Source organism: Planococcus citri, chromosome 4, assembly GCF_950023065.1.
Source record: "Planococcus citri chromosome 4, ihPlaCitr1.1, whole genome shotgun sequence".
NCBI lineage: Eukaryota > Metazoa > Arthropoda > Insecta > Hemiptera > Pseudococcidae > Planococcus > Planococcus citri.
The window spans coordinates 65,698,236-65,723,783 of record NC_088680.1 but is presented as its reverse complement, the minus strand read 5'-3'; the positions used below and the strand labels follow the sequence as shown (position 1 = coordinate 65,723,783).

The window sequence follows — 25,548 nt, the reverse complement described above, 5'->3', positions numbered from 1 at the left end:
GAGGCTCCAGAACTGTTCAAAATTACTCAAAACTGCTTCCAATCAATATGGGAAGTGAAAAAAATAAAATCTGTATCAAATTTCAGGATTCTAATCTTAAAATTTCGTAGAAATTGTCATTTCCAAAAATTTGCTGGAGGCTCCAGAAGCTCTCAAAACGGCTGGAAACTGCTGTGAATCGACTTGAGAGGTCAAAAATAAAATAGATGTTCATTTTAGTTCAAGCTATAACTCGAATAAAATGAAATTTTGAAGAAATTGGAATTTCCTAAAATTTGCTGGAGGCTCCAGAACTTCCAAAAATCACTCGAATTTGCTTCCAATCAATTTGGGTAATTAAAAATGATATTTATATCAAGCTTCAGTATTTCAAATTCGATTCAGTAAAATTTTGTAGAAATTGACATTTCATAAAATTTGCTGGAGGCTCCAGAACAGCTCAAAATCATTCGAATGTGCCTCCAATCAATTCAGAAAGTGAAAAATAGAATCTAAATTAAATTTCAGGTTTTTAACTCAAATTTAGTCAAATTTTGTAGAAATTGGAATTTCCTAAAATTTGCTGGAGGCTCCAGAACTTCCAAAAATTACTCGAATTTGCTTCCAATTAACTTTGGAAATCAAATATGATATCTTTATCAAGTTTCAGTTTATCAACTTCAATTTAGTAAAATATTGTAAAAATTGGCATTTTCTAAAATTTGCTGGAGGCTCCAGAACTTCTCAAAATTACTCGAAAACTGCTTCAAATCAATTAGGAAATTGAAAAATGAAATCTATATCAAATTTCAGTTTTCTAACTTGAATTTAGTGAAATTTTGTAGAAATTGTCATTTTCAAAAATTTGCTGGAGGCTCCAGAAGCTCTCAATAGGAAACTGCTGTGAATCGACTTAAGATGTGTCAGAAATAGAATATTATGTTCAATTTTAGTCCTCTAACTTGAATAAAATGAAATTTTGTAGAAATTGGCCATTCCTAAAATTTGCTGGAGGCTCCAGAACTCCTAAAAATCACTCGAATCTCCTTCCAATCAATTTAGGAAGTCAAAAATTGAATATATACCTATTGAACTTCCGTTTTTCAACTTCAATTTGGTAAAATTTTGTAGAAATTGTCATTACCACAAATTCGCTGGAGGCTCCAGAACTGTTCAAGACCGCTCAAAACTGTTTCTAAACGATTTGGTTCTTGATTTTATTTCACAACCTTTTCTTCATTAACCACTTCTAATCTTCCAACCCCCCCTCAAATTGCCGAAGGTGGCTGCCCTACCCTACCGTTCCTTCTCTATTACGAACCAGAGATAATATTGATCTGAAGCAAACGCGATTTCATATCCTCAAAAACGATTATCATTTTTAAAATTAATATTTACAATATTTTCGATATACGAATATCGTGCACGACAAAGGCCAGTCTCGCAGACCAATAAATAAACGTTTTATCGCCGCCACGTTTACGTTTATTCGTATTTAGCGCGTACTGGTCTATTGTGCAGGATGAAAATAATAATCTATTAATAATTTCGAATTGTCAAAGATGCGTTCGCTTTGACAAATGCTCGTTTAGCCTTTTCCAACAATGCGAACGTGACGATGCGATAAATACGCGAATTAAAAAAGGTCAACGAGGTACATTTGACCGCAAAATTTATTCAATAATCTTTCCTGGTACACAACGCAACGGTCGCTAGCAAATCATAATATTGCTTGTGATAAATTTACTTTTCCACGTCTTTGCATTATTATTATCATAAGAGCACGAGTGTATGAGAGAGGAAAACAAAAATATTAAATGGGAAAGATATTGAGAATGTGGACATTGGGCGAGGTTTTTGTATGTATAACATAATACGCATAAATGATGACCAAAAACCATTAGATGGGATAACTTTTGCAAGCAAACGATGTATATTAAACGTGGAAGATTTTCCCATCTATTGAACTGATTTTCGACGACCCTTCCTCTTTCAGAATCTAGCACCATTAAACTCAGAGCCCATTTAAGGATCACCTAAGAAATATGACAACACTGAAGAAAAATTTATCAACTTTTTGAATCCTTATCGCCTTCGATTATTCAAAAATGCTCGATGACCTTCAACTCACAGAATTTTCACTAAAACGAGATTAAAATGTGAAGATCGATTTTCCAAATCCACAAAATGAACAAATAAAACCCACAGAATCTGTAAAAAAAAATCCCCAAACTTCAAGGATATCAAATTAATCTCGCAAGAATCTCATCATAATGGGTAAGTCGTCGGTTGTCGACGACGAAGGGGAAACGTGAAACTGGTCAGATGGCGCTGCTTAATAAAATATTGTACCATCGACGCGTAGGGGTGTATGTAATAAAGTACACAAGATCAGGGGGTAGAATTTGCATTATAGCGCTATTAGGAAGACAAGTGGTCGCGCTTTTATATACGCAGTCTCTCCCGGTCTCCCTCCTTCGTAGTAAACGCGATCATTTTAGCTACTGCTTCTGTTGCTGCTGCCGCCAGGTACCACCACACTATCCCTTTTTATTTACCAACTTCATTGCCGTTTAATCTAACCTCCCCGAAGAATTATTATCGTTATTATTATTTTGATTATTGCCACTATGCGCGATACCGCGATATCCTTGCCATGCCCCAGCCAACGAATTAAGAAGTATCAAGTACCGTGTCGATTTTTACGCTGGTAGCAAAGGTACCTACCCTAGATACTTCAAGGTTCGAGTTCTTACTATGTACATATAAGGCAGGGTTAGCGTTAAAAAATGCTCGTAAGTAGTTGGACTGACTAACCTGCTCGTGTTCGTTGATCCAGTCTCTGCCAATGGCGTCATCGAATAAGCGTTCAAGTTCAAAATTTTATCCAAATTCAGGCTGAAAAAAAAATACAACAAGATATGTTAATAAGAAGTAACATAATTATTCAGATAAATAATAATCAGAACGAACCCCTTACAAATAGGAGAGAAGGTAACCCATTTTGAGTAAGGATCATCCCACCTCAAATCAATCCAGTTTTGGATTCAGATTCTACGATTCTGCTCGACACTTTTCTGAATATTCCTTATATTCCTTAGAATTATCAAGAGAGAAAAAAAATCAGCATCACCCCTCCCCCCACCACTCTTGAGACAATTAGGGTAGTTTTTTTCTGCAGTTGAAATTTCCCATTACAATCTGAATTGTTTGAGGCTGCTGCAACTTGGAGAAAATTTGTTTTCAACGTTTTAAAGGTAATTGAGATTAGTCTGAAAAATATTCGCCAAAAATTCCAATAGTTATTATTTATTAAAAGTCTAAGCTTTTTTTTGAAAACTCAATTTTCAACATCTAGCCAAATTTCGGAGCTCTTGGTTGGAAATTTGGTGTGGGGGGGGGAATCCAAAATCCATAAATTTTTATGATATTTACAACACGAGTTGTGGAAAGGACGGAATTCCCAGGACTCAGAAAGGAGCTGACTCCCATGATACAGAAAGGAGGCAGCGACTCCCAGGCACAGAAAGCTGGTGACAGTATGATTGATGAGAAGCAGACTGATCCAAAGAAAATTGAGCCGTTGGAGAAGAGCCAGATAGAGAACTTTGAAGAGGCGAAGTCTTGTGTAATACCACTGGTGTTTGCGAATATCAAGCTGTATACCCAGCTGGATTCAGGCACTACACCTAATATCATATCAGAGATGTCTGCTAATAAGTTGATAAATGATTACTTTGATTCCAGAACTGTGGGACCGAAACGACCCCTAAACCAGGAACCGATTAAATCTCGATTCAAATCCAATCTCAAAACCAATCCTGAAATCGAAAAGATCCCAGAACCAATAAAATTTTGAACCTGAAAAAAATCCCAAAACTAAATCGTTTCAGTTTCGGGATTTCAATTTTTGTCTTTTTTCTGCGATTTTATTTTGATAAATTGTCATTTTACATCGTTTATCATCATTCATTCAGATTATTATAAAAATTACACAACGAATTAAGCAAAATATGCATTTAAAACATTATATTAACTACACTATCAGATTCCCCATATTAAAACATCCCATTTATTAGACCCCTTGCAGGTTCCATAGGTCAATTTGGGCTTAAAATTGGTTTAAATGAAAATCCCAAAGCTGGAACTGATTCAACCCAGAACTGAAACAAGTTTTTCAATCCCGAAACAAATCCCGAAATTGAAATGAAAATTTAGAACAAATCCCAAAACAATTCCAATCCTGAAATGAATAAATTTTGATCCCGAAACTGAAATCCAGTCCCAAAATAGTTTCAGTCCCACAGCTCTGCCTGATTTAGTTGAATTCATCTACCTGAAAAGAGTACTACACATACAATGCCATCTTGCTAATAACCAGGTAGTTAGAGCATGGCATAAGGCAATAGTTATGCCATTGAAGTACGGTGAATATAAGATAAAAGTGCCATTCTTTGTAATGCCAGGTGACAATTGAATATTGTTAATTGGCACCAAGATGTTGAAAAAAGCTAGCTATCAGAACCTGGGTAGCACAAGCAATGTCAAAGTTGATGGAAAAGATGAGATCTCCAATCCGTCACTTGTCGACACAACACTTGTTGACACCAATGTCAATAAATGACGAGTGAGAAGTTGATATCAAAATTGACTGTCGTCTACATTCATTTTTTGTCTCAACAAGGTCTTGACATTGGTGTCATTTTTCTGAGTCTGAAAGAAGCAAATTTTGATTGAAAAATGTGCAAAATGTGCCCAAAACTCTTTTTTTGATTCAAGTAAAATTATTCTCAAAAGTATTTCACCTTAAAAAATTTTTTGAAAAAAAAAGTTGCCCTGGGTAGGGATCGACTCAGACATCAATAAATGAGTCGGCAACACTTCAAAATTTCTAAAAATACTTTACAGATCTTGTAATGGACATCAACTTCCTCATCAGGGCTTGAAAACCGGATAGATATCACTCTCGGTTTTGGTTTCGGTTTCATGTTTTTTGAAAAAGTAAGTAAAGGTTTCGGTTTTGGTTTTGGTTTTGGTTTAGGTTATAGACACTGGACCTGCGGAGTAAGACAACCAACTGGCAGCCATCTTGCCAAAAAAACCTGTGTAGAGCCAATTTCTCCCGCTGAGTGCTCTTGGCTGCGCTGCTGTCGATTTCTTGAACAAACTACATGCAAAATACAGCGCAGCCAAGAGCACTCAGCGGGAGAAATTGGCTCTACACAAAACTCACTACCGTCCCTTTCCCCCGTTGCCTGCGGATTGAAGTACAGCGCAGCCAAGAGCACTCAGCGGGATAAATTATCCCTACACAAACTTTCTTTACCGTTTCCATTCCCCTCAGCCTGCAGTTGGTTGTCTTACTCCGCAGGTCCAGTGTCTATAGTTTAGGTTTTTAAAAATAATATCTCTCTTGTTCCGGTTTTGCTTAAAGGGTTTGATTTCAAAGGAATCAGTTTCGGTTTTGGTTTCGGTTTTTCCCTTTTTTCTCCTTTTTTAGAGGGAAGAAGGCCAAGAAAGTGATTTTTTTTTCAAGTACTTTGTGTATGTGACTAGAAAGCGGCACTTTGGCAGTACCAAATTTGTCAATTTTTTCAGTTTTCAGGCCTTTTCACCTTTAGCATCAGTTTTTACTTAATTTTTACCAAAAATGCAGTATTAATTGGGCTAATTACCTGAAAAATTCCAAAACCAAAACCAATTCAGTTTTCAATTGGTTACGCTCTCGGTTTCAGTTTTGAATTTGAGAAAATAACGCTCCCGGTTTCGGTTTTGGTTTTAGTTGTGGGAAAATAACGCTCCTGGTTTTGGTTTTGGTTTCAGTTTTTAGCAATTTTAATCGGTTTTTGGGGGTTTCGGTTTCGGTTTTGGTTTCGGTTTGCAAGCCCTGCTTATCAATATTAACCAGATGATTGATGACATTTTGTAGATACTTTTGTAGACCCTATAATTGATATCGAAATTCAGGTTGTCTTGCCGATGCCAAAGTTGATGACAATTATTAGATTGACAAAAGTAACTACACAAGATCAAAATTTTGTAGATGCTTTTGTTGATCTTATAGTCGACATCAACTTTGGATCGACAAGATGACCTGAATTTTGATATCGATCATGGGTCTACAAAAGTATCTACAATATATCGAAATCTTGCACATGACTGTAGATACAAATGTAGATAGCAATGACAACCATCAGCATTTTCATCATAGGTTTTGAAAAAATTGTCAATTTTTAATCAATCATCTTAAATGTAGTTACTAGTTAGATTAACCCCTTTGTGGATAATGTTCTGACTTTTTTCAATCAACAATCATGCAAAATCATGTCGATACTTTTGTCGAGGCCACAGACAATCTTGTCAGTGCTACGTGGGAACTGATCTGAAAACTGGCAAAGCTTCCTGTAAGCCACCTGGTACTAAGAGAAAGGAAGAGCCAGCTTTTACTACAAAACACAAATACAGAAATAGCAAGAGACAACAGAAGTGGTGTCACAAGCTGACCTAGCAAATTTTTTTTTCAAAAAGATGGCCTACCACCAGACTATGGTCCTGTTATTTTTGAAAGAAATCTCAAGAGATTTTTAGGCGAGGCAGTTTGCAAAGGTAGAATAACCAAGGCTGAGTTAGATGAGGCGCTTGAGGAGTTGCTCAAATTCAAGGATATCTTCAGTCATTATCCAGACACATTTACTGAGGTATAGGTCAAATTAAAGTTCATTGAGCCAGTAAAATGCCAAAATTTCATGGCCCAAAGTATAATCCTTCAAATTGTCAGTTAGATAAGGCGAGAGCTAAATACAAATATTGACCTATTTTTTTTCAAATTGGTAACACTGCCCCTTGCATCCCAAAATTTCCAAAAAAATTGGAAAAATCGAGTGATACTATGGTTTATCTAATGCAGTTTTGGGAGCGCTGAAAACAAATACTGCCCAATTTTGTTGATTCAGCGCCCATGGCTCCTTCAATGGCTCCCTTCATTTCCTGAAAATTTGTGTCAAGGATTTCAGAAAAATGCAGATTGTAATAAACAAAAATGACCTGAAAGTTATTGGAAAAAATTCAAGGTCATTGCACATAAAATATTAATAAATCTGGTCTTCAAAAAATTTGCAGCTCTAATTTGTTGTTCACTATCGATTTTAAAATTTTGTGATCCTTTTGTGATGTCCAAAGGATCTCATAGTCTCCAATTCATTTTTTTAAAAAAACTCGTATCAACGTTTATTACACCAAAAGAAAATGGCTAACAAAACTTTGAATTCAATAGTGAGCCACAAAATAGAACAACAAATCTTCTGAACATCGATTGGACCATTTGGGGGGGGGGGGGGTGTTGGAAGGGACGAATCAGAAAAATAAGTTAATATTCGTACTCAGCACTCCCGAAATCCAATAAACCATATGTCACACGATTTTTTCAATTTTTTAGAAAATATAGAGGACCAATCTGGAGGGGGGAGGGGGCTTTGGAGGAGTTGAATCGAGAAAATGAGTTTATATTCTTAAAAAGCGTTTTCGAGAACCTATCAAACCATATGTAACACAAATTTTTCAATTTTCAGGAAGTGTGGGGGTCCAAATAGAGAGCACTGGAGACTGGAGAGGTCCAATCCAAAAAATAAGTTGATATTCGTATTTAGCGGTCTCGAAAACATATGAAACGATATGTCACATAATATTTGACATTTTTTTACATTTTGACCAACATTTTGGGGCTCCGTACCCCCTTCCCCCTCCTGATTTTGCGAATCACACCTCAAAAAGTTGTAAATAAATATAAATACATTATCACAAAAATGCACGATTCTTAAGTATTTTTACAATTTTTAAATAAATAGCTCTGAAATTTGGTAAGATTCAGGAAATTCTTCAATGAAATTTGCCTATTTTTTTTTTTTTTTTGAAATTGCGTTCAATAATTGCTTTTGAAACGTCGAAAACATACCATTTTCAAAATGCACCAAATTCGAGCAATTTTAAACTTCAAATTGGGGCAATATGACGACGAGTAAATTCAACTGCTGAAAGAAAAAGGACAACTCAAGTACCCAAAGGGGAGTTGGGGGACCAATGATGGTGATTTTCTTTCCTCCTCACAATATAAGGAAGCTATAAAACAATTTTAAGCAGAATCAGAGTACCTGAATCCAAAATCGAACTAATTTGGCACGGAATGACGCATGTAAGAGGGATGATTTGCCAACCAGGGTTTTGAAGGGACTGACGACGAGCTATGCTCGCATTGAAGACCTCGAAAAGGAAAAATGAACACAATCCTCAAAATGTAACTAATGATAGAAAATCAAACTTGATAATTTCAGACAAAAATTTTCACAGTCAAAAAATTTTGTTTTTTTAAAAAAAAATAAAACAAACATCAAAATTGAAAAGAAAAAAAAATCAGTTAAAAAATGTTGTTTTTCGTTGGACGATTTTATTTATCAAATATCCTGCTTTTGGAGTAAAAATTGAAAATGTTTATTACCTGCATTTGGTGGTGTAAGCTATTTCTGCCATATTGTTGATTTGTCTGAAAACAAACACAAACGAGAATCAATTTATAATTTTTTTTCAACAACAAATTAATGGACAATTTGAACTCCTGCTCAGAAAAATACAACCAGCAGGTATTCGTGAAATTAATAACTACACAGTCGCTTACTTTATATGACTGCTCAATTTACGAATATTTTCTTCAGAAGCAATGTCGATCTTATTAATGACGAGAAAATCGGCCAACGCTATCTGCCTGTAAACAATTAGAAAAAAAATATAAAAAAATAGGTAGGTAAATAAAGTAAATTATTCGTATTTTATCCACAAAATATGCATAATGTACAATACCTATCGTAAAATTAAACATCTATTTACAATTTTTAGAACCAAAAAAAATATAAAACGAAGCGAAGGAACCTTTAGTGACCAAATTTCCACTCAATCCCAGCTGAAAAATTGATAGGCAGGTTGTATTCCTATACCCTTATAGTCAATACCTATCCGAGAATTCAACTCAATAGTCGTCAGCCACAAAAAAAAGGGCACAAAAAATATCACCGAAAGAAAATAGATTAATCACCAGCTTTTCGTCGTAGTACTATTTAGTCTCCTCCTTGTTCGTTTCACAGTTTTCTTTCGTTTTCCATTTGTCGGAGCCTGAACGCGGGCCGTTTACAATGATTGCATTATTACACCGACGATAAGCACAGCAAAGGTGCGGCGTGGCGTAGCGGCATTAAAGCGCCCGTTTAAACTTTCAAGATGGATAATCCGTTTAGTTTAGTCGTTTCCCTTTTGTAAGCGAGAGCGACGTAAACAGCCCAATTGAACGATTACATTTTCAAAGCTGTTAAATGCAAATTATTTTGTTTTTTTCGCCGACGTCGTCGTCGTCGTTGTTGCTGCACGTTCTCGTTCTCTCGTTCTCGTTATAACCAACAGCTCGATACCTACTCGCAGCTTGAAAAATGTTCTATGCAAAACGGTTTCTTAAATTCAATTTGCCCTAACAGCTCGAAAGTGTTTATTCATCGCGTGACGAGGAGGCGAGTGTACGAAATTTAAAAAGTTTTGTAGCCTGGTCGAGAGATAGGATTTCATTTACGTAAACTAATTTCGACCAATTGTTTACAACACTCCATAAGTACTGCAGACAGTGATCGTATGTTCGAAGAAACTAACGAAGGAATAATTTGAATTGGCACTTTCTGATTTGAACGAAATCGAGCTAGATCGAAAGAGCATGTTCTGAGACCACCGGCAACTAAAATTTCATATCCTTAAATTCGTTTTTGAATTTTTGAAAAATTTTAAAAATTCAAAATAAGCTATTTTAAGATCAATTTTAAAGCTTTTTCATGAAATTCTGACAATTTTGGCACAAAAAATAAAACTTTTATAGGAAATTTTGAAAAAAAAATACTTTTCGACAAAAATGAGGACTTATTAACAATTTTCACAGAAAATGGAACTTCATGACAATTTAGTCGAATATATGGGACTTTTTTTTGGCAATTTTGACGAAAAAGGGACTTTTTGGACATGAAGTGAGACTTTTGGACAAATTAGGCAAAAATAAAGATTTTAACACAATTCTAACAGAAAATGAGTCCCATTGACAATTCTGACAAAAATGCAGACTTTTTTTTTCAGAAATTTTGAGTTTGAAAGAACATTAGATTTTTTATTTTGAAAAGGCAAAAAGCAGGATTTTTTGTATTTTTGTCAACAGAAGTCGATACTTATTTGAAGTTTAAGCAAAAAAGCAGGAATTTTGTAGACACTTTGGCAATAATCAGGACCTTTTTGACAATTTTTACAAAAAACGGAGCTCTCTATTTTGACGATATTTAGAAATTTTAAAAATAGAAAGAGATTTTTACAAAAAAAAAACAATTTTTTGATAATGTCAAGAACTGACATTTTTTTGGAAAAAATTGGACTTTCTGACGAGTATGTGCTGAAATAATTACTTCTGACAAAAGTAGGACTATGAAGCGAAATAAGTATTCGGTCAATTTCCACAAAAACGAGAATTTCGACAGAAAATAGGACTTTTTGTCAATTTTGGCAAAAACCAAGCCCACTTTTTAAAAAACTTGAGAGAAAAAACTGTTTTGCATTTTTATCAAAAAAAAAAAAAATTGATACGTGGGCAAAAAAGTAGAAATTTCTCAGCAGCAATTTTGACAATGTTTGCAAAAAGCAGGAGGACATCTTTCATGATTTTGGCGAAGTATAAAATTTTTATTTAGCAATTTTCAATCAAAAAAAAATCAGGATTTTATTTTACAAAAATTAGGACTTTTTGACAAAAAAATTCGAAACTTTCCGAAAACTTTGACAATTAGAACTGAAAAATGTTGAAAATTTTGACCAAAAAATGGACCTTTTTTCAACAATGTTGGCGAAAAACAAGGGCAATTTGGACAAAAACCAAGAATTTAAGTATTCGACAAATCTGGCGCAAACAGGATTTTTTTTACCACAAATGGACAATTGGATTTATTATAAAATTTAAGGCGGAAAACTGCATTTTTAGACATTTTTGTTCAAAACGAATCTTTTTGACAATGTTGGCAAAAAAAGAGGACTTTTAATTGGTAATTTTGGCGAATATGGGACTTTTTCCGGCAACTTTGATGAAAAACAGGATTTTTGTACATAAAGCGACACTTTCGGACAAATTCGGCAAAAAGTAAAGATTTTTACACAATTTTAACAGAAAATGAATCTCATTGACAATTCTGACAAAACCAAGACTTTTTTCGGAAATTTTGACAGAACATTAGATTTTTCAATTTGAAATTTTGACAAAAAAAACAGGACTTTTTTTTGACATTTTTTACTATAAACGGAACTTTATGACAATGTTGCAGGTAAAAAACAGAGCTTTTTTGACAATACTAGAAAATTTTAAAAAGAACAAGATTTTTAAAAAAACGACGTCTTTTTAATAATTGTTGCAAAAAATAGGATTTCTTGGCAAAAATGGGACTTTTTGACGATTTTGGCATAAACAAGGAAATTTTGACAAAAATGAGACCAGAAAGTGAGCATTTGGCCAATTTTGAAAAAAATAATTTTTTTCACAATTTTGACAAAAACCTTTTTTTTTGAAAATTTAGGCAAAAAAAATTTTGAATTTTTGCAAAAAAAAAAAAAACGAAAGCCAATTCCACAACAATTTTGGCAAAAATTCAGACTTTTTGTTGACAAAAAGCAGCACTTTTTTCGGCATTTTGGCAAAGTACCTAACTTTTATTTAACAAATTTCAATATAAAAAAAATCATAATTTTTGTTCTGCAAGAATTAGAACTTTTTGACAAATAATGAGAATTTTAGACAATTTTGGCAGAAATTAGGACTGTAAGGACTGTTGACAGTTCTAATAAAAGACAGGAAACTGTACTTTTAGGAAATTTTTGCACAAAACAAAACTTTTGGAACATTTTGGGGATTGTTTTACAATTTTTACAAAAAAATAGATCTCTGTGACAATTTTGGCAAAATATCAAACCAAGATTATTTTTTGGCAATTTTAGTTTAGTGAAATACAGGATTTTCAACACAAATTAGAAAACTGGATTTCTTATGTTTGAAAAACTCCATTTTGAAGCAATTTTTTCTCAAAACGAATCTTTTAGACAATTTTGACCAAAAACAGAACCAAACAGCAGGATGGTTTTAAGTTCTTATTTTTTAAAAAAAAACTTTAAAATTGCAAAAAAAAAGGACTGTTGAGAAAAAAGTTGATATTTTTAGTTGCTTAGCCAAAAAAGCAGGAATTTTCTAACAAAAATGAAAAACTTTTGACAATTTTGGCAAAAATTTGACTTTTTGTCAATTTTGAGAAAAAAATAAGCAAAAAATTCGACGTTCACAACTTTAAGAAAAGTACGACTTTTTTAGAAAAAAATTAGCTTTTCTGATAATCTCGCCAAAAAACAGGACTTTTTCAGAAATTTTGGAGGAAAAAAACTTTTCAAACGTTTAGAGAAGAAAATCAGGAATTTCTCATTTGAGCAATTTTTACCAAAATTACAACTTTTGACAATTTTTGCAAAAATGAAAGTTTCTGACAATTTTAGCAAAAGTGGAACTTTCTGCCAATTTTGAGAAAAACCCAAGACCTTCTTGACAATTTTTTCAAAAAATATATTTTTTTATAATTTCAATTTTCAGGGAACTTGGGATCTTTTTTACAATATAGGATTTCGGAAAGTGTAGAAAGAAAAAACGTTGGCTATTATAGTTATACCTAATTTCAGGTTGAGAATACTGGAAAAATCCTGCTGCTGCGTTTCAATTCCAAACCTATATCCATAATAATATCTATAATATTATTAACTTACTTGGTAAATACGTTGGTACATCCTGTTTCCTCACTTTCTCCATCAGAAGTTGTTCTATCTTCCAGATGCTGCTCAAACAAATAAAAAAAAAGACAAAAAAAGCGATTAATTTTCATCACATGAAATCAAATGACAAAATAAACCACAAAATGATCCTAAAAGTCAACAGTGCCTACATACCAATGAACTTACCCTATTCTAAAAATACAAAATAAAAACATCGTCGCACGTATATCCAATTAAAGTTCAATTAGATGTTCGATGCAACGAAGTCGCGTAATAATCAACAAAATAATCATCAACATCTCAAAACTCTAAACTCCAAAGTAAAAATAAAGCCCATCAAAACACTCATCTCGCACAGATCGATATTTAAAAAAAAAATCCAAAAGCGCATAAAGCAATAACTTAGCAATCCGAAGAGTGTTAATAACGCGCTATTCGCAAGAAAATCAAGTATTTTTATCAAGAACAATGAAGAGATGACGACTTCTCATCGTTTTAACTTTAATCCAACCGAATATTTAATTTGTATTTGAAAGCCGAAGCCCCTTTTACACTGGAAATTCTCTCGTTTAAACCCTCTTTATCCTCAAAGCGTAATACCCTTATTATTAAATAAATGCCAACCGAGCGGATCGCGCTACGATAAACATAAGAACGCTGACAAGCTCGCATTAATTCGAACTTAATGAACTTTTCTACCGGATTGCAGTTCTTCAAAACCTAACTTTTATTAAACAAACCATCGCATTTATAATTCGTATATAAGATTATAAATTGATCTACGGCAATCTACTTTACATATACGAGAACGAATTACTCTCATTGATCGTTATTATGTACATAGTACCTTTAAAACGTGGAAAATTTCGAGTTTAAATTTGAGGGCAGATCCAAAATATAATTTTTTCGTCGCAGAAAGCTCGTTTTACGTCGATTTATTTTCGGGAAAAAATATTTTCGACGCAGGTTTAAGAAAAAAAAGACCAAATGCGCAACAATGTGCGAGCTAAGACGTTTCAAATATATTTTCGAAACAATTTAAATATAAAATTGAATAAATTTCCAACGACGATACCGCGACTTCAGCTGAAATTAAAGACTTCTGCGTAGATAAAGATATACGTGAAAACAGAGCTAGAAAAAAGAGAGAGAAAGAGAGAAAAAAAATACGAAACGAAAAGCAAGGTGACTACCGAATGGGAGGAGAGAAGAGAGAAACGATTCGACAGCGTGATACGATTTTCCTGAAAGGCGGTCTTGTTTCACCAATCTTTTTGCCGGTGAAATATTATTTGAACAACCTCAAAGGACAAAAGAACCTACTTGACGACTTTGTTTACAAATGGCAATCCGTTCATTTTCTTTTGTTTCAATCCAACTCCATTTTACTGTCATTCGTATTCCTTTGTCGTTTCTTGCTTGCTCAATTCTACTTCGTAAGATTTGCGCTATGTTTCAGAGAGAAATTCGCTTCATTCTCTACTAAATGTTATTCGAATAAAACCACCATTTTCCTCTTCGTTATTTACATTATTATTATTATTTACATTTTCCTCTTCTCTTATGACTCTTTGCACTTGGTAACTTTGCTTTTTCGAGTGGAATTAATTTTAATCTTTTATTACTTTCCAGTATAATAAAACTTTTCGCTCGAGAATCGTAGACTTGGGTGTATATACTAATAAAAACCTTACAGTTCACTCTCTTTTGTTCGACACCTACAAACGAACGTATTGTATCAACTGTGCAATATTTCTAGCTTTCTGTACGACGACTATAGATAGGTAGTAGGTACGTTGGTACGCTTTTCGTGCTTTCTATTTGCAAACTTTGAACTTACAAACGCACTATGGTAAACAATAAATGTTCGAGTTGTATTTAAATAATACGAGAACTGAAATTTAATCACTAATCTACCAACTGAGCAGTTTTGTAAAAATATTTTATCTGAAAATTCTAAAATTTCATCATATTGATCGTCAAGAAGACTAAATAAACGATTGGAGTAATTTTCATCATAAATCATAATTAAAAGTATCTTATTGTAAAAAAATGAATACTCACGCTCAAACCGTGTCTGCCATCGATTATGGTAACGATTCCTGAATACAGATGAATATCGAAATTAAACATCGAATAATTCGAAAAGAAACCGTCTCAAAAATTGAAAAAAAAATATATATATAATAAATTATGATTCTTCAAAATAATTAAAGGGCTTACCATCTAAGTGTATATCACATTCTAATTCTTTATCAATCCAGAACATTTTAGCAATAGGACCTGAAAAATAAAATATTGATTACAGAATAATTCAAGAACCGAATTAATGAACGAAAATCAAACGTGAAAGTAATTTTTCACTCTAATTGCTCTCATAACAAAACAAAAAAAAAAAAATGAAAAATATCGAACGAATTCAATTTGTAACTCGATCAAGAATACTCGACAGGATTTAGACTTGAGCTTTCCAGTCTTAGAACGAGTGATTTTACGTAAAAACAGATAATTGAATTTCTCAGTCAAAAGTTTGAGCTAAAGCCACACTCAATAACAAATACAAATGTACGTTTTGATCGTACATGGGCATGGAATTTGAATTTAGACTATTTTACACAATTTTTGAGCTGACAAAAGTGTTTCGAATCGCAGAAAATCAAATATCCATCACTAAAATCTAGTTACAAAATGATTTCTCGGAATATCAATCGATCATCCTTGGTTTACATGTATTTGATTCTAGAAAAAGCAATTGCATATTACAATCGTTAGTATAATAATCATGTTTACCAGGATCAGCTAGTCCGGTAGTTTCTAACAAAATGTAGTCGAATTTTCCTTGATGCTTCATTAAATTTTCAATCGCTTTTACGCCATTATCTCTGTAATTAAATAGAATCATAATTGGTTCAATTTTTTAGAACATTACATTACGGTTCATGTTCGTAGATCATAAATCAGAACAAAACTTCGAAGTTAGAACATACTTGATCGAGCAGCACAAGCATCCATTTCTCAATTCCAACCATTCTTCGTACAAGTTTCCTTTCTTATTGACAGAAATTGCTTTTTCAAGAGCACTACCTACGTACAAAGAAGTGAAAAAACACATGAAATGTGTGAATACATTTTTTAGAAATGAAAAAATAACAATTTGAGATCAGATTTGTTTTCATTACCTTCGCCAAATTCGTTCAGAATCACAGCTATCTTTCGTTCGTGTTGTTCGGTTAATATGTAATTCAACAGCGTGGTTTTTCCAGCACCCAAATATCCGGTAATTATGGTCACAGGAACAGATTTTTTATCGAGAGAGGCATCGACCAGATTTGGAATATCTTCGTCTGACGAATCCATGACGATTATCTGCGAAATGTACGACATGGATTACTAATCTAACGTAATAATAAGAGTGAATCGAGCATGAACTTACGTATTAATTGAATTATAATACATTATTTTATATAAGTTTCGAATAATTCGAGAGTTTAGTTATTAAATACGTGAAACACATCGAAAATTAAGAAAAATTTGCGGGATAACCGGTGATAAGATTGTATTTTACAAGGTTAGTAACATTTCCAAGGTTCGAAAGGTGAAGCAATTCAGCAATCTTGGAATTGAAACGCATTCTGCGTTTTGATTGGTGTAATGTTGGTGACGTCACGCATTCACATTGCTGACGTCATCTGTATTCAGATCGCGAATTTTTTCAGTGATTGGGATTTAGGAGCTAGATAAATAATTGATAATTTTTTCGGGTTTTGAAAAATTTATTTTTCGTAGTTTATGAAACTTGAAAGAGATATTAGAATCCTTAAACCCTGATACTCAACATGATTACAAATATACAAAATAATTAGAACAGATTTCCATTTTTAGAAACACAAATTCATTATCTCAATTTGTCAATTTATTTCCATTTCCCTACCACTTTGTTACATATTAAACCATTGTCGAATTTCAAATTTCAATTTACATTACTCGTGATCAAAACTGATCAATTGATAGAATTTAATTCAGTTTTAACAGTATTATTTTCGTTAGAATCAATTGTAATTGTGTTCTTGGTAACAAAAACAACTCGATAAAGACAAAGATGAAAGATTAAATCAAAGTATCGTTTATTCTGCAGCAAACCTGAAAAAAAAATAGGAGAAAACTGAAAACAAATTCTAACGAGTATTCCTAAGCATTAAAAAAAAGAACAGCCACTAAATTCGTAAATAGGTAATACTTTCGTTAGCAAATCCTACAACGTCGCACTCGGTGATAAATCCTCAGACATTACAATTATTACTCTTTGTCAAAATCCCCAGTTCTGTTCAGTGTTCTGGCAGCTTCGATTAAAATATGCAACTCGTTCTCAGTAAATATACGTCCAAGAACTTGCGTCATGAAATCCATGTGCATCATACTCTTCATTATAAAATCTGCCAGAATATCTTTTTCAGCATTTCGGAAAAACGACCATAATTCTTCGTTGTTTAATCGCATTAGAAACTTTTCCATACTTCTAAATGGTACTTTCCCGTAGCAAGATTTCATAAAGGAAGTTTGTTTAGGTAAACTCAAACGATTCAAGAAATAATCCAAAGCACAAGCTGGGTAATCGTACGGACCGTAGAATAAATTTCTGAGAATATATTTACTCAATCCGGCAGTCTTTTCGTTTCTGCAAACACGTTCCCAGTAAAAGAGCAACGGATAATGACGTTCGGCTTTTCGCATATTAACTTTGGTTTTCAGATTAACTCTCAATCTTTTGATCTCAGTTCTTAAACAATGATTACACGCGATTCTGTACTTTTCCTCGGCGCTCAAGTCGTCTTGTTTTAGCATCTCTAGAGCTGTTTCCTCGTAATTAATGGCACCATCGGCTGACCATACTAATACGTGGAAATATTCCTGAGCTCGATCGCAAAAACCGTTGAAGAATATCTCTCTATTGTAAAAATTATTCCACGATGCTATTTGTTGCTTGGTCAGCGGCATGAAGCAGTTGATCTTACGTTCGATGATTGATGGTAAAGTGATGATATCTCGTACCCCGATTCGCGCAAATGGCAAAATATTTTGCCAATGCCACTAGGTGTACTAATGGCAAAAAAAAGGCAATATAATGGCAAAGCTCCAACCAATGAGAAGACAGCATTTTAACTTTGCCAATGTGGCAAAAGATTAAATTTTGCCAATAAGATTGCCACTGGTGGCAATCTCATTGGTAAATGTTTTGCCACCGTTTTGCCACTAGTGACAATTTAATTGGCAATTATTTTGCCTCTGTTTTACCACTGCTGGCAATCTCATTGGCAATTATTTTGCCAATGATTTTGCCACTCAGTGGCAATCCTATGGCAATTGATTTAGGTACCTGTAAAGAACACATTTGAAATTTGAAAATCGTTTATTTTAACGGTCAAAGTTGCAGGGAATGATGCAATTAATGTCTGAAGTCGAAAATCAATCTGTACCTAATTATATGTACCTGTATACATTCATTGTAGCATTAGTACCATGTGCTTTGTTTTATCTTGTTGTAAGTAGGTACACGCATATTATGTAATTTGGTTTTCAAGTGATTCAGACGTTGTTACAGTATTGTTTTCATTAGACTATCATTATGGAAACTGCATAATCTAAAGACTTGGCTGGTACATGGTGAGCATAAATACACCCAAGTTATGATACCAGATGATGTGATTTCCTCAACGATCACTGTAACATAACGTCTGAATCACTTGCAATCAATTCGCAAAATACATACGTGCATGAAGTTACAGATACCCACAACAAGATAAAACAAAAGTCATGGTACCTATCCCATGATAGATGTATACAGATATATGGTACTTACCGATTCATCTTCGACTTCCAGACGACATTTTCACGCATCAATTATAACCAAATTTCTGTACAACGTGTTCACTACTTCACCATCAACTGAAAACTGAACCAAAGTATGAAGTAACCAACGAGGCAGAGTGGAACATGCGCTCGACTCTGCCTAATCTCATCTTATCTTCCCCACTTCTGGGAATAGATTATTTTTTGAAATTTAACGGACAAAGTTTTGTCACTATTGGCAAAATGTTGTAAACGTTGGCAAAATTTTGTCAAAACTAGCATAAACAGAGTGTAATCTGTATTGTAGCAAGTTTTCAAAATTGCCATCAGCACTGGCATTTTCGTCTGGTTTTCATTTCAATTTGAGCTTTACCACTCTTTTGCCAAGAATGGCAAAAAAAAGTGCCAATCAAATTGCCACTGCGCGAATCGGGACGTTTTCTTGAGGATTGGTTGGGTTCATCGTGACAGCTTGACGGTTCAACATCGCAGCAGATACTACCGAAGCTGTTTGCATCAAGCTGAATGGATTTCGGCGAAATTTACTCATTGGTTCAGGTTCGAGAAAATACGAAGACATGATTCCACTCGAAATAGATCTGAAATTAATGACGATTTATTGTTAGAAAACGGACAAAAAAAATAGGTATCAATTAACAATATTCATGATTAAAATATCGGTCAAGACAGGTGAATGGCAAATGCAGGGGTTAAAAAGTGCATTTTTTTTTGAAAATTGAAAAAAAATTAAGCAACTGTAACTAAAAAATTATCAAAAGTTGAAAAGTTAACAATGAGTTCTATAATTCAAAAATTTCAATGTGCCAACCTTGATAAATTTTTTGTATTTGAATAATTTTGACCTGAAAAAAATACAAAATTTTTTGAAAAAGTCACCAAAATTTTTTTTTTAATTTTTTCAATTTTTTTTTAAATTTTTCAAGTTTATAAGGTAATTTTGCAATACTTTTGAACTTTCCTTTAGGACAAAAAAAACCTTCAATCATACCCATGACGTTAAAAGCGAAAAGTTTCCTCAGATTTCAATAATGATCTGTAGAAATTCAATGGACTGCGATACCATCATATCTACTTGGCATTATTAAATATTAAGGTTACGTCAATTTCTAATTAACAAACAGAAACTTCAAGTTCGATCGCTAGTTTCCCAATCTCAACTGAAACAGACTATATCTAATAGTAATAGATAATACTTTCGCATCGCATAAACCAACAAACCAAAAATAGGTAGCTATTCAGTTCGCTGCCATTGCTTTTCCTATGATCAAATTTATTGTGACCTTTTTTAAAGCCAGCAAACTGCTATTGCAACATTCACTAATGGGTACGTGTTGTTGATTAATACCTAAGTACATCAATAACTTTGGACTTTGGAATTTTTTCAAGATTTTGAGTTGAACAAAATGACATTTTAGTTTTTTCCAATGATTAAATAATTTTCAAGTTTTCAAAAATCCAAAGTCACAGAAAATGTCATGTTTTTTGGGGTGTTTTTCGGCGTAACGAATTTTCAAATTAGATATATGTACCAAAAGCAATTCCGTTTTCACTTATTATTGTAACCTGCGAACCACAAAGGTAACGGAAAACGAAGAATTCCTAGATTGAATTAGTTTAAATGCGCCGGCCAGTACTGTTCGGAATTTACCTATTTGCTGCTTTCATTTCCAGAACATGAATTTCAATCTTTTATCTCACTTAATAATGGCACATCTCTTATCAGGGACATCAGGGTACAGGTGGTGGGTGAATTCCATGGAGTCCACGGAGGACGTTTATGATTCCGAAACCAATGACGAGTTATGTGCTGATAAGAGCCGTGAAATGGAAAATTATGCAGTGAAAAATGTAAAGTAAATTGTTGATAAATTCGAACATATGCTTCGTTTTTCTTGTATCGATAAACTCACAAACTGAACAAAATTGGAATTTCTAAAACTACACCTAGGTTAATCTAAATTGTGTATTTTTATAGAGAATTCTTTTTATAGAATGGCTATCTCAAATATGTACAATGGATCAAAATACATGACTGGATTATTGACGTAGAAAAAGAATTTCCGGATTGGTTGAGCCATCTTGAAGTCGATCGTTTAATTAAATGGGTATTAGCTATAAAATTTGTCGAAGGACCTATTTTCGACGATCTGCGAAATTGCTTTAAAAAATGTAATCAATTACGCTTGGAGGAATTTGCTAATGAAATCGATCCAATGTTCGAAGTAACGACAACTTTATTTGCTGGTAAAATGTCTGGAGTCCCAAAACCAAAGCAGTATGAAATACCACAAGTATGCGAATTAATTTTTGGAGAGAATGCAGCGAGAAAAGCCGCGTGCAATATCTTATTAAGTGCCATCTCTGATGATAAAACTAACGGTAGGTTGCATGTAGGTACATTACTATAATAAACATTATTTACCTACATTTTACACAAACATGATTAATCACCAATCAGAACTCTATAATAGGTACCTATTTCTTTTCTTTTTATCTATATTCTTGGCATGACTTTTACTCGGTTATGTTTTCAGTTCCCACATCAAGTGCAGATATATCTTCTTCAACTGCTGATACTTATCTTGCAAAATTTTATGTGATTATCGCAGAATGTAAAAAATTGCATAACGATGCTAAAATTCGTTTTAAGGATGTTTTAAAAGTGAGTACTTTCTACGAAGAGAATATTTTGGGTCAATAGATCGAATATTCTTATATTTGTGTTATGTACCTACCAATTTCAGAAAGTAGAAAGTAATTCGGAATTTATAAACCATAACTGCACCATATTAGAGAGTTTTCTAGTGAATCGTAGTGAAATATATGATAGTACAGAATATGCACAAAAACGGAATACCAATTTACCCGCTATAGTTATTCAAATACGAGTAGGTTTCCCTATAAATTTACAAGGTGTATCCACTGAAGAATTCGAAGAAAATTATTCAAACCTTGAGTCTTTGATGAATGCTGTAAGTAAATAAATATAGGTATTATATATGTAGGTAGAGGTACCTAGGCATCTGTAAAATTACCTATAAATATGAATTTGTGTGCATGTTGAACATTTCATTCTATTTCAGATAAAGACTGACCTAGAAGAATTACTACGAGTAGAACGATTTGGTGGAAACTTTTTCACGCCGGTGGAATTCATACCTATCTCATAAATAGTTCAGGTCTTTCGTTAATCCATCGAACACTGCTGATTCCAACGGAAAAGGAAACTCAAAGGAATTTAAATCAAGAAGAACTGAAGAAGTCTGTAAAAACTAACAGCAAGTGACGCGAATATTTTAATGCAGAAAAAAATCACAAATAGGTATCTACCTAACAAGAAACTTTTCAATTAAATTCAATGTAAAATTATCAAACAAAATGTCTCAATGTCTCAATTAAAATCTCGTTATAGGCAATTTTAGCAAAAAGCATAACTTCTTGACAAATAGGTAGGTATCTACTACCTATTAGCTTTGTAGCCATTTGAGAAAAAAATGAGATATTTTGGAAATTTTCGAAGGAAAGTCAAATTTTTAAAATTTTTAGAAAACTATGTATGTACCTACTAGAGCTGAAAACGGTACTCGCTGACAGCGGGTAACTATCTTATCCGTATCGTAAATTCTCGCTACTCAGTAGTAGCGGGTAGCGAATTGAAAAAATGTCGCACCGGTTCAGGATATAACTAGTAGCGCATTGAATGCGTAGCTGGTGTACCGGCATGACATCATCATTGTCATCAATCATGTCAAACGTCAATCACACATACGAACGACAGGTGTAGAAGCGTAACTCCTCCCACTTACGCATTATCAAATTTTGGGGTGCGTGCGCAGACCAAGTGCGAAAACATTCGGGTTGTACTCGCTATGCGCTACTATCTATATCCGAATCAACCCGATACAACCACTTAGCGGGTTTAGCCGGTATTTTAACCAGATACCGGTAAGCGGGTAGCGTAGCCGTTTTCGGCTCTAGTACCTACCTATTAGAAAAATTTCAATAAAAAAACGAAAAGCTTGGAGTACCAGAGCACCTTGTCAGTCTTATGAATAGTCTTTATGTGGACAACGTGGCACAGGTGAGAGTTGAAGGAGAGCTCACCACTCATTTCCACACAGCAAAGGGAGTAAGACAGGGATGCATACTAAGCCCAATTCTCTTCAATGCATATGGAGAATGGGTAATGAGAACTGCCCTATTGGGACATAGTGATAGAGTGCATATTGTTGAGTAGGTAACGAAAAGGTGAACAACAAACGTCGACAACCAATCACAACATTGTTTCGTTCAGCTTCAGATATAAATGGTTCCGTTTGTTCTTGAGGAGGGCAGAGAGGATGGTGGAGGGTTTGTTGTTCACCTTTTGGAGGAAAGGAACAATATGCCGATGACACATCCCTGCTCGCAGAGACACCAGATGAGATGAAGGAAATGCTCAGGAAAATCGAAGAAGCCAGCAATGAGGCAGGCCTGAGGGTCAACAAAGGAAAAACGAAAATAATGATAATGATAGGGAGCAAAAGAACAGACCTAAAATATTGGAGATTGATGGTATAGAGGTTGTACAGGACTTCATTTACCTTGGTTCATTAATAACGAATCAGGGAAGCTCAGCCGGAGAAATCAGTAGAAGGTCGACCATAGCAAAGACAACAATGGGAAAGCTCAACCGGATATCAAAAAGCAACAACATTACAAAGGTCACAAAGCTGAGAATAGTAAAAACGCTAGTCTTCTCCATCTTCCTGTATGCGTCAGAGTGCTGGACAATATGCAAGGCAGATCAAGATAAAATTGACACATTCAAAACGTACTGCTACAGATGCATGCTAAGGATATCATGGGTCCAGAAAAGAACAAATGCGTCAATACTTCAACAACTGGGTGTAAAGGAAAGGCTAAGCACAGTCATCAGGAGACGAATACTGTGCTACTTTGGGACACATCGTGAAACAGGGCAACTTGGAAAAATTGACGGTCTAAGGTCACATAGAAGGCAAGAGAGAAAGGGGAAGATCACCTACCCGATACACGGACTTGATCAAGAAAACTGCCAAAATGTCACTGGGAGAATGCATGAGAAAGGCCGAGGACAGAGATAGCTGGAGGGAACTGGTCGCTGGGATTTTATAGTTGCAATGTCCAGATAGGGGCAAGCGAGGAAGAAGATAAGTCCACAGCAATTGTGATAAATGGTGAAACTTTTTGCTAATGTTTTCTGAATGCGAAACTACAACAATTTCAAGCAAAAGGCAAGGCTTTCGAGCAAGCTTTTTCAAAATACCAAAAAATTTTTAGCGAAAAAATGGGATTTTAAAGCAGGACTTATTGCCAATTGAAGGGTTCCTTTCCAAGTCGGCCTAAGTCCATTTTTTTCGTTTCGAGAAAAACACAAATAAGTGTTTTTCTCGCCCTTCCGCTTCAATAATAAATGATGTGATTATATGGTTGTGAAGCTTGATCTTTCTGCTTTAAAGTACCGTATTGGTATTTTTTTAATTTTGCGTATTTTCAGCTCCAGAGCGCGTCAAACAGTCAGAAAAAGTGGACTTAGGCCCATTTGGAATTATCTGATGTTAAAAAGTTCGAAAAAGAGCTGAAAAACGCGTTTTTTCAAAAAAAAATTCACGAATCATTAATTTAATACATTTCTGAAACAATTTCATTCGAAGCACCTTCAAATTTCGTCTCTCGAAAATCGTTGAAAAATTTGAAAAAAAAACCGGCACAACCGCACTTGTATACAAATACTCGTAAAAAATGGATTTAGGCCACTTTGGAATAATCAGCTGTTTTTTCGAGCCGGCAAAACAGCGCTCCTGAGCGAAAAAAGTAACGCCAGGTGTTGGGACAAGGTGATAAAGGTGTTAACCGACCTGTACCAGCAGATGGCGCTGCTAACTCAAAAATGATAAAAATGGACTTAGGCCGACTTGGAAAGGAACCCTTCAATTATTGGCAAAAAACTAAAAAGACATGTTTTTCAGAATTTTTTTTCAAACGGCAAGACTTTATTACGAGTTTTTGTAAACAAACTAGATTTTTAAACAGTTTTTAGCAAAACAAAATCTAAAATTTTTCAAGAATCCGTCCAGCTTTTTTTTTGCCAATAAACAATACTTTTTGGCCAAATCAAAAGGAGAGACTTTCAGCAATTCTTGACAAAAAGTGATAATCTCTGACAAATTTGAATTTTAAACACTAAAAAAATCAATCAACTGCAACCAAACTTTTAAAAAATTACCATAAAGTTCAAAAAAGTAACCGAGTACGAGCCCTGCAAAGGTCGGGTCGTCTTCACTCCCCTCAAATCTCCTCCTCACCACGTTCACACTTTTGGGTCTTACCTTGCTTTCATCAAAAACAATACAAAAATAGACAAAAGTATAGGTATACCTTTTTGTACCTGGAGAGTGGGGAGGAGGAGGGGCTTCTGAACTCAGATCACTCTAAAAGACACATCTAGGGTACTTGCAAATTATGCACGCCAAATTTCAGCTCCCTAGGTAATCAAAAACCTTCAAAAAAGGCGCGAAAATTCGTTTTTTGCAGCTGTAAGAGGAGTGAGGAGGGGTTAAAATGCTATAACTCCCTGGAGGCACATTTAGGACACCCTGCGGATGTACATGCCAAATTTCAGTCTCCTAGTTGAATTTCTGGAGGCTCCATGTGATAAGACAAAATCAAAAAACCATTTAAAAATGGCGCGAAAATCCACTTTTTTGTAGCTGAAAAGGGTGGGAGAGAGGTTGAAAAATCAATACTTTGAAAATGCACATCTAGGACACCATCCGCATCTACATACCGAATTCCAGCCTCCTAGGTGAATTTGGA

At 34.3% G+C, this 25,548-nt stretch overlaps 2 protein-coding genes across 4 annotated transcripts in view; one reads left to right on the top strand and one right to left on the bottom strand.

Moving 5' to 3' along the window:
- Positions 1 to 16,416, bottom strand: part of LOC135843106 (zinc-regulated GTPase metalloprotein activator 1-like) — a 150,654-nt gene extending 134,238 nt beyond the window's left edge. For both annotated transcript variants that reach the window (XR_010558243.1, XM_065360855.1), the window contains exons 1-10: positions 16,277 to 16,416; positions 16,023 to 16,209; positions 15,831 to 15,927; positions 15,634 to 15,725; positions 15,067 to 15,126; positions 14,908 to 14,945; positions 12,838 to 12,905; positions 8,648 to 8,734; positions 8,471 to 8,515; positions 2,797 to 2,877 (exon numbers count right to left, since the gene is read on the bottom strand). Coding sequence is in view for 1 of the 2 variants with exons in the window: in XM_065360855.1 (XP_065216927.1) it covers positions 2,797 to 2,877; positions 8,471 to 8,515; positions 8,648 to 8,734; positions 12,838 to 12,905; positions 14,908 to 14,945; positions 15,067 to 15,126; positions 15,634 to 15,725; positions 15,831 to 15,927; positions 16,023 to 16,200 (746 nt within the window). In the remaining variant the exon portion in view is untranslated. The remainder of the gene's footprint in view (positions 1 to 2,796; positions 2,878 to 8,470; positions 8,516 to 8,647; positions 8,735 to 12,837; positions 12,906 to 14,907; positions 14,946 to 15,066; positions 15,127 to 15,633; positions 15,726 to 15,830; positions 15,928 to 16,022; positions 16,210 to 16,276) is intronic.
- Positions 16,417 to 19,872: 3,456 nt separating this feature from the next.
- LOC135845458 (uncharacterized) lies at positions 19,873 to 22,222 on the top strand. Of its 2 annotated transcripts, none has more exons than XM_065364022.1 (6): positions 19,873 to 20,035; positions 20,383 to 20,559; positions 20,703 to 21,090; positions 21,246 to 21,373; positions 21,456 to 21,683; positions 21,795 to 22,222. In XM_065364022.1, exons 2-6 carry the CDS (start codon positions 20,386 to 20,388, stop codon positions 21,879 to 21,881), a joined length of 1,005 nt encoding a protein of 334 aa, XP_065220094.1. In that variant the 5' UTR covers positions 19,873 to 20,035; positions 20,383 to 20,385; the 3' UTR covers positions 21,882 to 22,222. The 2 variants fall into 2 exon arrangements, with proteins under 2 accessions (XP_065220094.1, XP_065220093.1); XM_065364021.1 differs by having other exon boundaries at positions 19,873 to 20,289.
- Positions 22,223 to 25,548: the final 3,326 nt, after the last annotated feature.